Raw genomic sequence first — 14,771 nt, forward strand, 5'->3', positions numbered from 1 at the left:
CCAAAAAAAAAAATAAAAAAAAATCTATTCCCCTCTGGCTCCCTGCCCGTGCCCGTCACAGCCCGCGCCGGGCGGCCGAGCACCGGCCTTTTGCGGGCAGCGGGGAAGGGGCAGGTGAGACGGGAGCCTCGACAGCTCCTTACCTCCACGGCTGTCACTCGCGTGTCACGCCATGCGCTGTCAGCGGCGCAGGCTGCCTGCCAGCCCGTAATCAGGTGAAGTGCAGACCTTTCATTTTCCGTAGCAGGAAGCACTTAGCCACCAGCGGGACCTCGTCCCTCTGATCTCGGCAAGCTCAGCGGCACTTTTAACTAGTGTCCGGGCTGCCGCCCCAGCCCTCAGCGCCGATTCTGCCAGCCTCCGCTGCGGCACGGCAGGGGGGACACGGAGGAGCTGCCTCTGCCCCTTCCCTGCTCCGCTTCTGGCAGCCCAGGTCCAGCCTGGAGCACTAAGCCCGGGCGAAGACCACCTCACCATTGCCCACAGGGCTCTGAGCACGTTACGAGGGTCGTGAGACCACTCTCCTGTGCCTCAGTTTCTCCAGAGGTGGCCCATTCCGCTTACAGAGTTGCCACAGGCAGAGAGAACCGGTACCCAAACCCCTGGTGCCCGCCCTGCCCGCAGCTCAGCCGGAGCCCCACGCACTCCCACCCGCAGGATGGAGCAATGCGCGTCTTCCAGCTACCTGCTGCCATCGATCCATCGCCCCAGAGCCTCCCCAGGGACCCGCAGCCTTCTTATGTTCAATTAAGTGGACGTTACCCCTTCCATCTCTAGTGATTAATACAGGTTTAATTGCTGCTGCTGCTGGGGCAGGGCAGACGTTTCACCGTCCCATTGGGTATAGGCTGTGCCGTTGCGAATAACCCGGATTTCAACTGGCTGCGTCGTTTTACAGCCCCGAGTGCCAGCGAGGGGATGGCAGAGCCCCCATTCGGCCCTGAACACCACCCAAAACCTCCTGGCTTCTCCTTGCTCCATCCCGCACCCCGCAAACATCAGAGACCTCTGCGCCAGGAACCACAATCCTCCTCCCAGAAACGCTTCAGCCCCACTCTGCCGTCCGTACCACCGCGTGGAGTGTCAGCTGGGCTGAGCAGAGGACGGGTCTACTCTTCTCTGGGTGCAGGAGCTTATGGCCTTCAGCGAGTCCATCCCAAGACTCAAGTGAGGCCACCTCCATCTTCAGCCAAACAGTCACCATTGCCAGAGCTTTAAAAACCCATCTGTAAATGCGAAGTGACAGTCTGCTCGATGAGAGTTGAAGTAAAGGTGACTTACCCCACCTCTGGTGCCGGATCCTGGCTAGGAACACACGCAGCGCACGCTCCCGGCTCGAGCAGCATCTTGCTACATCAAACGAGGATCTGAATCACAGCTAGTCCTCTTCTCTCCAGGGGCGAGACTCGACTCAGGCCTCTAGACACTAATTTCTACGACACCTCTCTTCTCCAGATGGAAGTCAACACAAATCAGAACCTGCTGTCAGCTGCTCCAAAGCTCGTGCCGCCGTCGACACCCAGATCGGAGCCACCGTCTGACCTGGGCTGCATCAGAGCTAACCTTGCTGAGAGAGAACCACAACCGCGGGCTAACTTCCCTCCGTGACCCGCTCTACACCTCGTCACTCATCCCATGCACAAAGAGCTGGAGGAAGGAGCAAGGTAGAGAAGAAAAAAATCAGGATTATAAATCTAAAATTTTATTGAGACAAAAACTGACAGAGCTCGGTATGAAGTTAAAATCCAAACACGTACTTTACATTTAAACAACGTTTTCACAGAAACCTAAACACATGCTTTTAAAAAAAGGTTTGTACAATGCAATCTAGATACATACCACCCTACAAGGAGGTGCCAGGAGTCTGGTGGGGCTCATGACTCCAGACATTAAATAGTTCAGTATTTGTAATAAATCTGATTTAAAAAAAAAAAAAAAACAACAAAAACCTTCAGAAGATTCAGGGTAACACATCCGGCTCCAGCACCGACGTCTGGCCTTCTACAAACAATCACTTGTTATGGGAGAATATGGAATTGATTTTTTTTTCTTGTGCTGCTGTTGATTTCCTCTCCCTCCCACAACTAAAGGGCTCCCAGAGCTGCTGGCTGGACAGTCAAATTGAGGTGAGAAAAGGAACAAGTAGTCAGAAGTCGTGTCCCCCCCCCCCCCCCCGAATTTTGAGAAATAGCACCTTATAACGGAAAGAAGGGTAGAAAGGCTTTTAAAGGGTTAAAATCCATTCCCGCCCCACACCCCACCCTCCCACATACAATGCATGTGTCAGTAACTGGCAGTTCTGGACAATACGAATCACAAGTTTGCATTTTCACAAGTCTCCCCTCACCCCCCCTACCACCCCTCCCCTAAAAACTGCTCGTAGGATTTTGAGGATTTCAGCTCCAGAGATTTGGACATTCACAGTTTCAGTCTCATGTCAGTGTCCCTGTCTCCCTAGTTCCGTCATCAATACTGGGCTCTTCCTCCCCCCTCCCGACCCCCCTTTTTTTTCTTTTCTGAATTCAGGTTCTAAAAAAAGATCTGGAAATGATCCGAAACATTGTCACCAGACCTCATCTCCCTCCCTCCCCAATTAAACAAAGAGACCAATTACCCCACATCCCTCCCTCCCAGCCCCCTCGAACCAATACACCAGTAAATAGCAAAAGAAAAAAAAAAAACAAAAAACAAAAACAAAACCAAAAAAACCTACACACATGCTACGCCGTAAAAATGCAGAGTTAACACTATTGGGAAGAAGGCTGTGGGTTGCTGAGATGGTCTTTGAAGAATAAGCAGTATCCATCTGCACTCCCTTTCCCCAGCCCACCCGTCACCAGTGATAGTCCTTCATGGAAGGGGCTTTGCTTCCTCTACCACAAGCTGCAAAATAGACAGCTTCGAAACAAACACCCCAATTCCTCCCTCCCAACCCTCCCGGTATCCCCCTGCCCTCCCCTTCCCTCCCTCCTCCCCACATTGAGCCGGGCTGGTTTGAATCTGTACACAGCATGAAGCTGCATAAAGCAGTCGAGCAGCTGCAGGGCACAGAAACCATACTGGTCTCTTCAAAGGGCATCTTCTTCAGCCATCTCTACGCTCCCAACCGAGCAGAGCTGCGTTCTCTCCCTCTTGCTCAAACCCACAGTTCAGATCTTTATACAAAGGCTGGCCAGAGCGGGGTGCCAGGGGTTAGTTCTTGTCCTCTTTCTTGTCATCGTCCTCTGAGGGGTAGGAATGCCATGTCAACCTCTCCTCGTAGAACGAGATGACCACCTGGGGGCACTTGATGTTGGCTTCCTTGGCAGGGACCAGGTCGGCCTCGTCGGAGTTCTTCCTACAGGCCAGAGCAGAGGTGCAAGTTAGGGGGCTGCGGAGGGGAGGTGGAAGAAGCGGAGACCGGAGAGAAAAAAAAAAAAAATAAAAAAATCAAGAAGCGGCAGGTAAACGGAGGCCCCGAGCTGCTCGGGGGAACCAAGCGACCCCTTCCCGAGTGGCTCTGGAGCAGGGAGGAGCAGCACGTGAGCTCAGGAAAAATTCAGGCGGTGAGTGCAGCTCCGTGTTGTCGGGGATGGGGAGAGAAGCCAAATCAAAGCTGCAGCCCTGCCCCCAGCCACTCCGTCCTTCTGAGACGGTGCGAGAGCGAAGGGCTCCCGCACCTACGCCTGACTGGTTGGGCTCCCACCTGCGCCAGCGACAAGCCCTGTGGTCACTACAGCCGAAGGGGACGCGGTCATCGTCAGGGCTCTCTCCTCTGGGTGCAGCCTTCCGAAACTGCAGCCCACGCCATGACACCATGCCCCGCTCTCTCCCCAAGCTCGCGCCTGCTGCAGGGGGACATCTTAAGAGCCACACAATGCCGAGGGCCCTACCTGCTCGTTTCACATCCATGTTAGCCTCAGCGCAGAGGGTCACCTCAGGCAGCAGCGCCATCGCGAGAGATTTCATGCCAGGTAGCAGGGACTCCCCAGGCGCAGGTCCTTCCCTCTCTGGCACAGAATAAGTGAAGAAGTGACAGACACAAAGACACACTCACCACTTCATCAGGAACATGAGCTCCCCGCTGGAGTCCGTGGCACCAATGATTCGTTCTGGCTCAAATCCTCGGGCAAAGCCTCGTGGTTTCTCTGACTGAAAAGAGACAAGTTTCCACTTGTAGCATCCCAGGGGGGACAGCCACAGCCCTGTTTCTGGGCACCAGGACACACCGGTGGCTGTTCAGAAAGGCTCTGCAAATCAGGTGCTCACACTGTGACTACTAAGGCCAGCAGGGAACTGTGACAACTGCTCAGGTGTAAACCCACTGCACAGAGGTGACCTCCTGCCCGGCCCCGGGCAGCACAGCGGAGCGCCCTGCTCCTGCTGCAAGCACAGGATCCCATTTTCAAGGCCCCACTGGTGAAACTCTCGTGCTGGCCAAGATTCAGTAGCTCCTGGGATGAAAACCAGACCGCAGAGCCTTTTTACCGCCCCTTTTCCCAAGCAAATACGAGCACCCTGAGCAGGAGGCTCTCTGCTCCACCTTGTTCTCCCTCCTCAAGGGGCAACAGGCAACTCCTGCCTCCTGTTTCACCCCTTGTGCGGTTCTTCGGGAGAAGCTGGGGCTCTGTACCCTTTTGGTTTGGGAACTGGCCTTTCAATTTAGCGCTAGGACTGGCTCTGGACTCACTATCAGGCCTAGCTTAGACAACAGCTCACGCCTCCTTCTGAAAGCTACAGCTTTTCAAAGGCGCTTCAGCTGTGTCTCGTTGAAGGGCAGTCCTTTCCCCTCTGCGCAGGAGAACAGTGCGACTGAGGTTTCGGAGCACGGCTGATCTAGCTGCGAGACACCGTGCCGAACGCAGGGGTAGGGAGGCGAGCACAGAAACCCCACCCTGCCTCACCTCCTCCTTCTTCTTCTTTGGTTTGCTCTCCTCCCCTTTGTCCTCCGTGTCCGACTCTGCTTTGCGCTTGCTTCCCTCAGACTTTTCGCTCTCATGTGCGGTTTTTTGGGACTGAAGGAACTCTGCAATGAGGTCTGGGCAGTCGAGGTTCTCCTCTGGCTCCCAGGTGTTATCTTCACTGCAATCAAAGACAACAGCTTAGTTTTACACGCGGGCAGCTTGCTGCAGCTTTCCCTGCCGAGAGAAGTCCTGCACACCAGGTCACGCGGAGACGCTGAGAGAAGCAGCAGTCTGGATGCGGGTGTCCTCGCCCCGTGACACAGGACCCTGCCCTGATCCGGGCAGGGATGCCAGAGGGCAGGGCAGTCCTTTCCCTTCTCAGGAGAGAAATGCGATCAGTTTTACTCGGCTGCTTGTTTCACACTAGGCTTAAGTGGGAGAAGCCTCACCAGGGCTGTTTGCAAGACAGAAAGGGGACTTTCTCACCTAGGCTGTGCTCTCGTCGCCCTGATTAGAGTGAGGCATTTAGCACCGCCGTTTTTATCATCACGGCTGCCCTTGGCCTCTTAGCTTCCTTTTACAGACAAGGAAAGAGGCACAGGGAGCCACCTGCCCGCAGGCTTTGGGAGCCAAAGGAAGAAGAGATGCTCGTGCCGGAGCAGCCCAGCAGCCACCCCACAGCATCAGGCGGGGAGGCACTTACTCCGAGAAGCCTTTCCACTTCAGCAGGTATTCCACTTTGCCCTTTACCACTCGCCGATCCAGGACCTTCTCCACCACATACTCTTCCTCCTCTTCCTCTAGGACTTCTTCTACTTTCTTCTTGTTCTGTTTTTTTCCCATTGTGCTGGCCAGTTTTTCAGCTTATGGGCGACGCTGCTAAAAGAGGAGAGAGAACCACACGTTTGTGTCAAGGTCAGGTTTGCCTTTGCCAGGCAGCAAACATGCTGGATACGCAGAGGCAAAGCACAGGAATGCTGCTTTGGAGAAAATAGGCACCTACAAAGTAGGCAATGCACAAAGAGATGGGCCAGGATGGTCCTACCAGCCAAAAAGGCAAACGGGAATCTCCAGCAGGAGCTGCTACATGTACACAATGCTTTTCTGACACACAGTTTTGGCCTTTTTGTCTCCCCACCACCTTATTTCACCTATTCCACCAAGACCCTGCCTGATTCTACCCACACTTTGGCCTTCTTTTCAGTCCACCACGTCTTAACCTTGCTGCTCCCACATGTTGCCCACTGGCCTGCAGAAAGGAAGGAGCGTCCTACAGCAGCTGCTCCACACCTTGTCCTTTCTCTGCTGAGTCCCACGTGTCCCCCGTCAACCTGCGCTCTTTCCTCACCTCACTGACCCGCCTTGAGCTGCAGAAAGCATTTGCAGAGCTGTACAGCAGCGGGAGGAAGACAGCACGCCGCTGATATTAACTAAAAGTTAACAAATAGTTAATCCAAGTCAAATACAAGTCACAGTCCCTGACACCGAGCTCCCAATATTCATTTCTTTGGTTCATGGATGTGCACTCTGGGATATTTATCTAACTCACCAACCCAGAAAATGCCTTTTTTTTTTCTCCTTATCTTCCAAAGCTGTTTAGGCAGTCAAAAATTCCTGCATATATATCCAGTGCTTGGTGGGAAGTGGCAGAAGCGACGCAGAGCTAGGAGAACTCTCTGGCCCGACACAGCCCAAGGCTACCTGCCGTAAATGCCGCAGCGCACAGGTAACGCGTGATGGGGTGGCCCTCGCCGCAGCTCTCTGCTTTCCAGTCGCCGGGGGGGGACTGCAGAGGAGAAGCAGCTCTGCCAACTCGCTGGGCGCTTTCCCCAGGCTGAAACGAAACACCTCAGAGAGCCAAAAACCACAGAGAGGCCCCGCTTCCCTGCTGAAACCCAGCTCGGACCAGTAAGAGCACCGCAGCCGGGCAGATCCCGGGTCAGAGTCTCTCCTTGCTGCCGGCGGGGATGGCCGTGCACCTCATCCCTGCGCTCTCTCCCTCTGTGGGGCTAAAAACACGCTGGCAAATGCTCTCCGGCCACTTCTTGGCTGGTACTGCTTACACCAACAGGTCCCAACCCCACAGCCAAGATCCTGAGCCACCACACAGCCCCATGAGGGGACAGAGGAGGACCATGAAGATGATCCGAGGGGTGGAGCATCTCTCCCATGAGGACAGGCTGAGAGAGTTGGGGTTGTTCAGTCTGGAGAAGGGAATGCTCCAGGGAGACTTTATAGCTCCTTCCAGTCCCTAAAGGGGCTACAGGAAAGATGGGGACAAACTTTACAGCAGGACCTGTTGCGATAGGACGAGGGGTAATGGCTTTAAACTAAGAGGGGAGATTTAGGCTAAATATAAGGCAGAAATGTTTTATGCTAAGGATGGTGAGACACTGGTCTAGGTTGCCCAGAGAGGTGGGAGATGCCCCATCCCTGGAAACATCCCAGGTCAGGTTGGACGGGGTTCTGAGCGACCTGGTCTGGTTGGAGATGTCCCTGCCCGTGGCAGGGGGTTGGACGAGATGGCCTTTAAAGGTCCCTTCCAACCCAAAATATTCTGTGATACTACGATCTGCTCAGGTGGGAAGGGGATGCGTGAGGGAGTTTTGTCTTTAGGTTCAATAAAATTACAGAGCCTTCTAGTACCCTGACCTCACCACCGGCCTCTGCTCCAAAGAAGTCTGCACAGCCAGCCGAGCGCACCGAACAAGTTGCACTGATTTACATCAACCAAAGGGTCAGGAGGTTCCAAGTCTCCCCATCTGTTATCTCCGATAAGCAGCTACACCGTCACGGAGAGCCACTGGCAAAGCTGGCAACGGGACCCAGACCGCCTGAAACCAACTCCGTACCTCAGCCTCCCAAAACCCCACCCTGCTGAAGAGCTGCCCGGCAGCTTTCCCAGCCTGAGCACTGAGGAACACTTCTTTTTTTTTTTTTTATTCCAGTAAAATGCACATTTTCTGCCAAGCAAAATGACTGGTGAGCAGGTCAAACATTACCTGCCTGGAAACTTTCGTTTTGCCACTCGGGTTATCACGAATCTTCTAGAATAAATTTCAGCTGGCAAAATCTAGGCAAACTGGGGCTGGTTTATACGGCAAAACAAAGATCCTGCAGATTTACACTGGCTGAAGGAGATGTCCGAGTTCAGCAACGGTCTCAGCTCTCAGGGTACAGCTGGACGGGCTCCCTTGTGCACAAGATGCTGCTGAGCTGAGCAGCTGCTGTTAAGAGTATCCTTCAAAGGAGAAAGCTTAAAACCAAGCCCCACAAAGCTCAAAAGACATACCGCCAGCTCAGACCAGCAGAAGCCCCAGCAGAGAGGAGGGGAGGGAGCACAGCTGAGCCAGCACGCTCCAGACCACCCCGTCTCTGCTGCTATCTCTCAGACAGAGCTTGACGACAGCCGAGGAGTGCGGAAGAGCGCAGAGGGAGAAAGCGGCACTTCTCTGCTTGGCAGGCGCTGGACCAACGTGTTTATACTTTGGACCTCACTATTGCACTGCTTTCAACCTGACCTTGGCATAGGAGCTGTGCCAGCACCCAGTCTCTTGCTCCGCAAGGTTTTCAGCCTCCAGCTGTGCTTGCTGGGAGACAGACATCTTCCCTTTACACCCTATCCCTGCATGCACCAGCCACGAGGTGACCACAGCCTCCTCCCTTGATGGCAATGTCAGGGTAGAAGGAGGAATGAACACCTTCCCACCAGCCGCAGCACCCAGAGTCAGGGCTGCTCATCAGCCAGGCAGAGGACTGGCAATAAAAGCCAGGCCAAAGTGGCTGCTGCCATCTCGGGGTGTTTGGGGGTCACGGAGCAAGTTGGGGGAGTCCCCAGAGCCCAGGCTCTGCATCACAAGCCTTTTCCTCCTTCTCCTCACATTTAGCATTAGACACCTCTTCCCCTGCCTTTCTTTTGATTGGTGGTCTCAGAAGAGGGGTCTGCACCCGAACAGGCTGCAGAGCAGACAGGACCAAGGGAAGAGCTTGTTTGGCTCCTGCTCATGCTGTCCTCTGGTTGCAGAGCTCCAGCGTCTGCCAAAGGTGAAAACTAAACCCCCTCTAAGTGTTAAATGAAGTGAGAAGTTCCCTGCCCTGTACGGAGCAGCGGAGGTGGTGGTAGGGATAGTGCCACAGACCGGCAGTGCTTCCCCAATGGATACTTTATTCAAAGCCAGAGGACACCAAGCCCCCCCAAGGATGAAGTTTTATTGCCCTGTTCAATGGGGGGAGAAAAAAAACCCAACCCCATCACCTGGAAACAGCCCACTAAAACAGAGCCGTAAGAGATCATGCATCAGAGAGGCTTTTCCCTCCTCAACTCTTGGGATGAAATACACTGACAGCATCTTTAATCAGACGCCAGACGGAGGCAAACCCGAAGCAGCGAGGCTCCCGGTCGCCTGCGGACTCGCCGAGAAGGAGGCCAGGCTGCCTGGCACCGCCTCAGCTGGTGTGCAATACAACAATGTAAAGCCTCCGACCCACCGCCAGCATCTAATCCCCGGAGCAGGAGCCAGCGCTGCAGCAGGAAGCCAAGAGATCGTGTTTCACTCTGGAATTCTTCAGGCAGTTCCTTCCTCCCGCCCAGGACAGCCTTCCTCCCCTCCATCATCCTCCTCCGGCACCGCATGGCCGATGGAGAAGGGGGCCAGAGCCATGCACGCTGCGGCAGAGGGGATTCCCAAGAAGGCGCTGTCGCAGCTCCGACTACAATCAGCAAATAGACACTGAGACAGCCTGGAGAGGCGAGATCTTCCCCTCTCTCAGCAGGGACTTCTGTTCAGCTGCAGTCAAAAGGAGTTTAGTCGAAAGCGCTGTGGTTAACGCTCAGAGATGGACTTGTTTTTAAGGCACCTAAGGATGCTGAGCTGGATCGCCAGGCCGCTTGAGCTGCTTCCTAAGAAGGCGACTGGATCAAAGAGTCTAACGGTAGAGTTTGGCCAAGGTGAGCTCAGAGGGGAGTTGCTAAAACTAGAGGTGGTGTGTAGGACAGGTAGGAGCGGAAAGGGAAATAGAGAGAGGCAATAGAGCAATGCAACACTGCGGATCTGTCATTTTATTGCGGTAACCGCCGGGCAGAGAAGATGCAAATCCAAGGCCAGGAGCACTTTGAGAAAGAGCTTGCCAAGGGGAGGGACAAATACACCAGTGCAAAGGGCTGCGGCAACTATACCTTGAGCATAGGGCAGGCAGCAACCTCGCCAAAGTCCCCGGTCACTCAGGGCCTGTTCCTTTCAGCAGACGTTCCCCTCTTTCTGCTAGAGGCATTTACAGCGGAGTACCAGTGTCACCCCCTTGCACGGACCCTTTCTGCCTCTGGGTTCACAAGATGTCTGCTCCCATGCAGGCACGGGGCTGGCACCCAGCTGCCTGCTGACAAGCCGTCCCCTCCGCATTCATCCCCACGGCAGGGACAACATCTGGTTTTGCCTCCAGAGCCTGCAAGCCAGAAAGGTGCTGCGGGCAGATAAGGCCAAGCCGTAGTTCACAGCGTCTGCTGTTAGACAGGGCACAGATTTTAGCGTTCGAGCCAGCAGCAGAGACAAGCTGCTGCACAGGCCTCTCGCTGCACTGCAGTCAAAAACGCAGCTCAAGTGTGAGAAAGGGACTTCACCCCCCCCTCCCCAGGGGGGTACAAACTCAGCATGTGGCTTTATCTGCGAAGCATCTGAGCTGCTCCCCACACCCTCTTCCTCCTCGTCAGGAATGCCTCCGCGGAACAGCGCTCGACAAAGATTTCAGCCTTCTGTGACCGGGAACATCCAAACCCTCCAATTTTAGTTATTAAAAACAAACCACAGCCACCCAAAGCACTGGCTGGTTTCTGGTCTCTGGAGGAAGGGGGAGAGGTTGAACAATACCCGTCTATTTGGAGAGGCAGGGCAGGGAAGACTTACCCCATGCTCTGCTCCCTCGTCTCCAGAGCTTTCAAATAAACACATTTTACTCGCACCGAGCTCCTGCGCGCAGAGGTGCAGAATGAAGCCATTTCATTTCGCCTGGGCATTTTTGGGGAGGGCAGACAATTCCTATTAGGCTCACACGAGCAGCCTCGTATCTATAGAATTTGGAGCTAGATTACTCCTGCCTGAGAGAGACCTCATCATTAGTATCTTTCCTAAAATTCAGCTTCAATTTTCTATACTTGATATGTGAAAAAAGTTGGCTTGTACTGAATAATATGAGTTCAAGACAAATTCAGGATGGGTCTATGCCAAATCTTTCCATTTTCATTTGCTGCTTCTTACCTAACACTCAAGGCAAAGCTGAAATCCTTTGCGAAGAGGAAAGCAGAACAGAGAGAGACCAAAAGAATAACTTCTTGGTCTGCAGCTAAGAGGAAAAGGATCCAGGACACACCTAAGCCACTTGAAAAGAATTCAAACTCTGGTGAAAGGCCATGAAGAAAGAGGCCCAGCACGAAGGTGTGTACAAAAGCCTGCGTTATTAGGGCAGGAGGAGCGGACGGAGGAGTAAGAGCTAGCACTGACAGCACGTCATCGCAGCAGATCAGAGCAAAGCACATGCGGGTATCATGAGATCTCCTGGAGAACAGCATCCAGGTAGTGAAACCACTACCTGATACCACTACAAATACTCTCAGCCCCGCTGGCTGGGACACTTTCTTTGGAAGATGGTGAAGCTCTACCTAACACCCTTCCGCGATGCCTGGCGCTGATCTTTCCAGTAGAAAGTTTAAGAGAGGAAAGGAAGATCAGCCTAAGAATAAAAACGTGGAGACCCAGAGGTTTAATTTGAGTACAGAGTAGTTGCATTAGCTGCATCTTAAGGGATTAACAGTTCAGCTCAGCTTTAATGAATTTTAAACTTAAAACATTTCCTCCTCCTGCCTTTTTCAAACTTGGCTGGGATCACTCCTCTCTTTAAAGACTTATAAGCACGCCAAGTTTATTCCACACGCGCCAGGGAAAGGCAGCAGGCATCTTTCTTTTGAAGTGGGAACAAGCATGTTAAGTCTTCCACTCTCCAGAACCTGAAAACAGCAGAAAACATTTCTGGAAAGTTTGAGTGAAAGCTCAAGCCTTTGAGCGGAGACCAAACTAAAGAAAAGCCACAACCTTCAAGCTCAGCCACATAATTTCCAGTTAAATTCACAATCCATGAGAGAATGCACCTATGGATTTAAGAGAAATACACATGCAACAGTAGGAACGTTACCTCCCTGCTTCAAAAACGAGACCCCGAGGTAAGAAATCCCGTCATGCAGACAGGAATTTTGTTATGTGACAGCAGACACAGCTTCTGAACTCCTCTAGATCAGATAAACACTTATGGAATCAGAGTAGGGATTTGTGTTGTTCTGCTCCCCTTTATACAAAGATGAGAAAACATTGCCCCAAGTGCTGCAGGATTCCCAGCTTTCCAGTGCCCCTGACACCACACCACCTCCCTCTTCATGAGCAGCCCCCGGCCCTACAGCACTGTCCCCCGCCAGCCTTCATCCCTAGGGACAGAGGGACCGCATCTGGGGACATCTCCCCCAGCAGCCCCATGCCCAGGAGCTGTCTGCCGGCGCTCACAGGCCCTTCACCTGGTTATTTTTGCATTTCCCTGGCGCTGGGCAGCAGGGTTACAGCAACCACATCTGTTTCTCATCGTTTTCACTACCAGGACCTCAAGCACTAATAGGAAACCATGCTGGGTCGCAAATCCAGCAGGGACTGTTGACTCCAAACATACCCATCACAAACACCTTCCTCTCCCAAATGCTCAAGGTAATTTTTTTTTTTAAGTTAATAAAATATTTCACAGATAAAGCCTGTAATTCTTCAGCCAGAAAGCCCTTTTTTACTTTGATCTCTCAATTTTATAGGGACAACATATGTGCTTGCCGATTCCAAACCGATCAACGCAACGCCGAGAGCACTTCCCCATCTCTGGGATCCTCACGCTCACTCCCCACCCAAACTCAGGCCACTTTCTCATCCCTGCCATCTCCTCCACGCCGCACGGAGCGGGTCAGCTTCACAGCACAGCCTTGAGCCAAACCCCACTGCCACCACCCCCCACCAGCCCTATATCTTGCCACTTCCTCAGCAAAGCTATGCCACCTCCTTGTCTGGAGACACAAATCCCATTTTGGCTCCATCACCTTCCCTTTCCAGATGTCCTGCTCTTCCCCCAAATGCTTTACAACTCCCATCCCAAGTGTGGCTTGACTCCTCCAGCTCCCAGACCTCCTCCCCCAGCAAAGGAGTTGAAGAAAGCCCACTCTGCTGGGGAGCTGCCCTGATACCCACCCCAGGCTGTGGGTGAGCAGGGACTTGACCCAAACACAGCTCCGGCTGCATCTCCCTTCTCCCCTTCCCCAGCATATCCCTGCTTCCAGCCTGACAGCCACAACCCCCTTTTCTACCTCCTGCCAGCCCCACGGCTGAGCTCTCTGCTGGGGAGCTATCCCTCAGCCCCCCAAGACCCCACATCCCCCCCAGTTCGTTCCTCAACGCCTCTTTTTTCCCTGCTCCCCCCGGACCAGCTGCCATCCCACTCCCTGCCCTCCTGCAGCCTGTTGAGCAGCTTCCCGCTCATTCTCCCCGCCAAAAGTTGACACTCGTCCCCTCCCCGCTCTCAGAGCAGCTGGAGCCTTTCCCTCCCTCCCTCCCTCCTCGGAACCCCAGGGGCTCCAACAGCACTTCGTAAACCACCACCCCATCCAAATGCCACCTCCCCCTCCCACAGCAGGGACCCTGCTGCAGCCTCTCCTCTCCCAAAGGACACCTCCACCCCGCAGCCCCCCGCCCACCATTTCCCCAGACCCTCTGAGCAGCCCCTTGTTCTTTCCTCGGGCACCAGCCCCCCCCAGCACCCCGCCTCCCAAAACATATCTTTCTCCTCTATCCGAAGGCACCCCCACCCTCCCCCCCAAGGACCCTCCGGGCCCACCTTTGTCCCTAGCGCAGCCCATCCTCACTCCAGGACTCATCTTTCCACCCGCTACAGCCCCTTCGAGGGGCACCATCCTGCCACCACCCCCAAACCGCCACTAGCACTTCTCCCAACGCCCCAAACACCCCCCTCCACTAACACCCCCCTCCACTAACACCCCCTCTCCCAGCACTCCCACCCCCCCACTAACCCCTCTCCTAGTCCCCCACCCCCCCCACTAACACCCCCTCTCCTTACACTCCCCCACTAACACACCCTCACCCCCAACCCCCCCACTACCTCCCCTACCCCAGCACCCCAATTATCCCTCCACCACCACCTACCCCCCCACCATCCCACACCCCCCCCCCAACCGCCGTCTCACTGCCCCAAACACCACCTCGCGCAACACCCCCCACCACCTCACCCACTAACGCCCATCGTGTGTGTGTGTGTCCATAAACCCCAACGCCCCCCTCCCTTCCCCCCCCACCCCCACTCACCTTGCACAGCCCCGCCAACGGTTGCCGAGGGGAAGGGGCCTGCGGGGCGGGTCGGGTGGCGCCGCGGGCCTGGCCGCTCTCCGTCCGCCTCCCTCGAACAAAAGAGCCCGGCCAGCCCCACTACCCGCCGCCCGCACTGCGCCTGCGCCGCGACCCGCGCCCGCCCGCCCGCCGCGGGGCACCCTGGGAGGCGTAGTCCTCCGCCGCGGGGCACACTGGGAGTTGTAGTCCCCTCCCTCCGCCGACGCCGTCTGCTCTCCCCGCCCCGGCGCGGCCTTGCCGGTAAGGCCTAGGCGCGCCGCCCCGGTGGGGATGGCGGCGCGGCGTGGCGGGGCCGAGCCCCCTGGGGGAGGCCGCCCGTAGCTGAAATGCCGGGCCCGCGCCCCGCCGGTTGGCGGGGGAGCCGGACTGCAACTCCCAGCATGCACCTCGCCGGAAGTGGAAGCACCGCCCTCGCTATAAGGCCGCCGCGCTGCTGCGCCGCTTAAAGGGGCCG

The 14,771-nt window shown here is 55.0% G+C and overlaps 1 protein-coding gene and 1 long non-coding RNA gene across 2 annotated transcripts; both read right to left on the reverse strand.

The window, feature by feature from the left end:
- Nucleotides 1–1,381: 1,381 nt before the first annotated feature.
- On the reverse strand, nucleotides 1,382–2,205 carry LOC309681035. The gene is made up of 3 exons (XR_014270016.1): nucleotides 1,840–2,205; nucleotides 1,564–1,647; nucleotides 1,382–1,446 (listed from the first exon to the last, which is right to left on the reverse strand). It is a non-coding gene; the product is annotated as an uncharacterized lncRNA (long non-coding RNA).
- Nucleotides 2,206–2,986: 781 nt separating this feature from the next.
- CBX1 (chromobox 1) lies at nucleotides 2,987–14,398 on the reverse strand. The gene is made up of 5 exons (XM_082494824.1): nucleotides 14,276–14,398; nucleotides 5,587–5,762; nucleotides 4,884–5,061; nucleotides 4,037–4,131; nucleotides 2,987–3,337 (listed from the first exon to the last, which is right to left on the reverse strand). The coding sequence occupies exons 2-5, from the start codon at nucleotides 5,724–5,726 to the stop codon at nucleotides 3,193–3,195; spliced, it is 558 nt and encodes a 185-aa protein (XP_082350950.1). The 5' UTR covers nucleotides 5,727–5,762; nucleotides 14,276–14,398; the 3' UTR covers nucleotides 2,987–3,192.
- Between the last annotated feature and the right edge of the window lie 373 nt (nucleotides 14,399–14,771).

Source organism: Vanellus vanellus (assembly GCF_965231255.1).
Source record: "Vanellus vanellus genome assembly, chromosome: 24".
NCBI lineage: Eukaryota > Metazoa > Chordata > Aves > Charadriiformes > Charadriidae > Vanellus > Vanellus vanellus.

Coding starts and splice junctions, on each gene's coding strand:
- CBX1 (XM_082494824.1), bottom strand. CDS start 5,726: ATGGGAAAAAAACAGAACAAGAAGAAAGTAGAAGAAGTCCTAGAGGAA. Junction 5,062..5,586: donor AAGTGGAAAGGCTTCTCGGA/GTAAGTGCCTCC, acceptor CTTTGATTGCAG/TGAAGATAACACCTGGGAGC. Junction 3,338..4,036: donor CTCATGTTCCTGATGAAGTG/GTGAGTGTGTCT, acceptor TCTGGCCTGTAG/GAAGAACTCCGACGAGGCCG.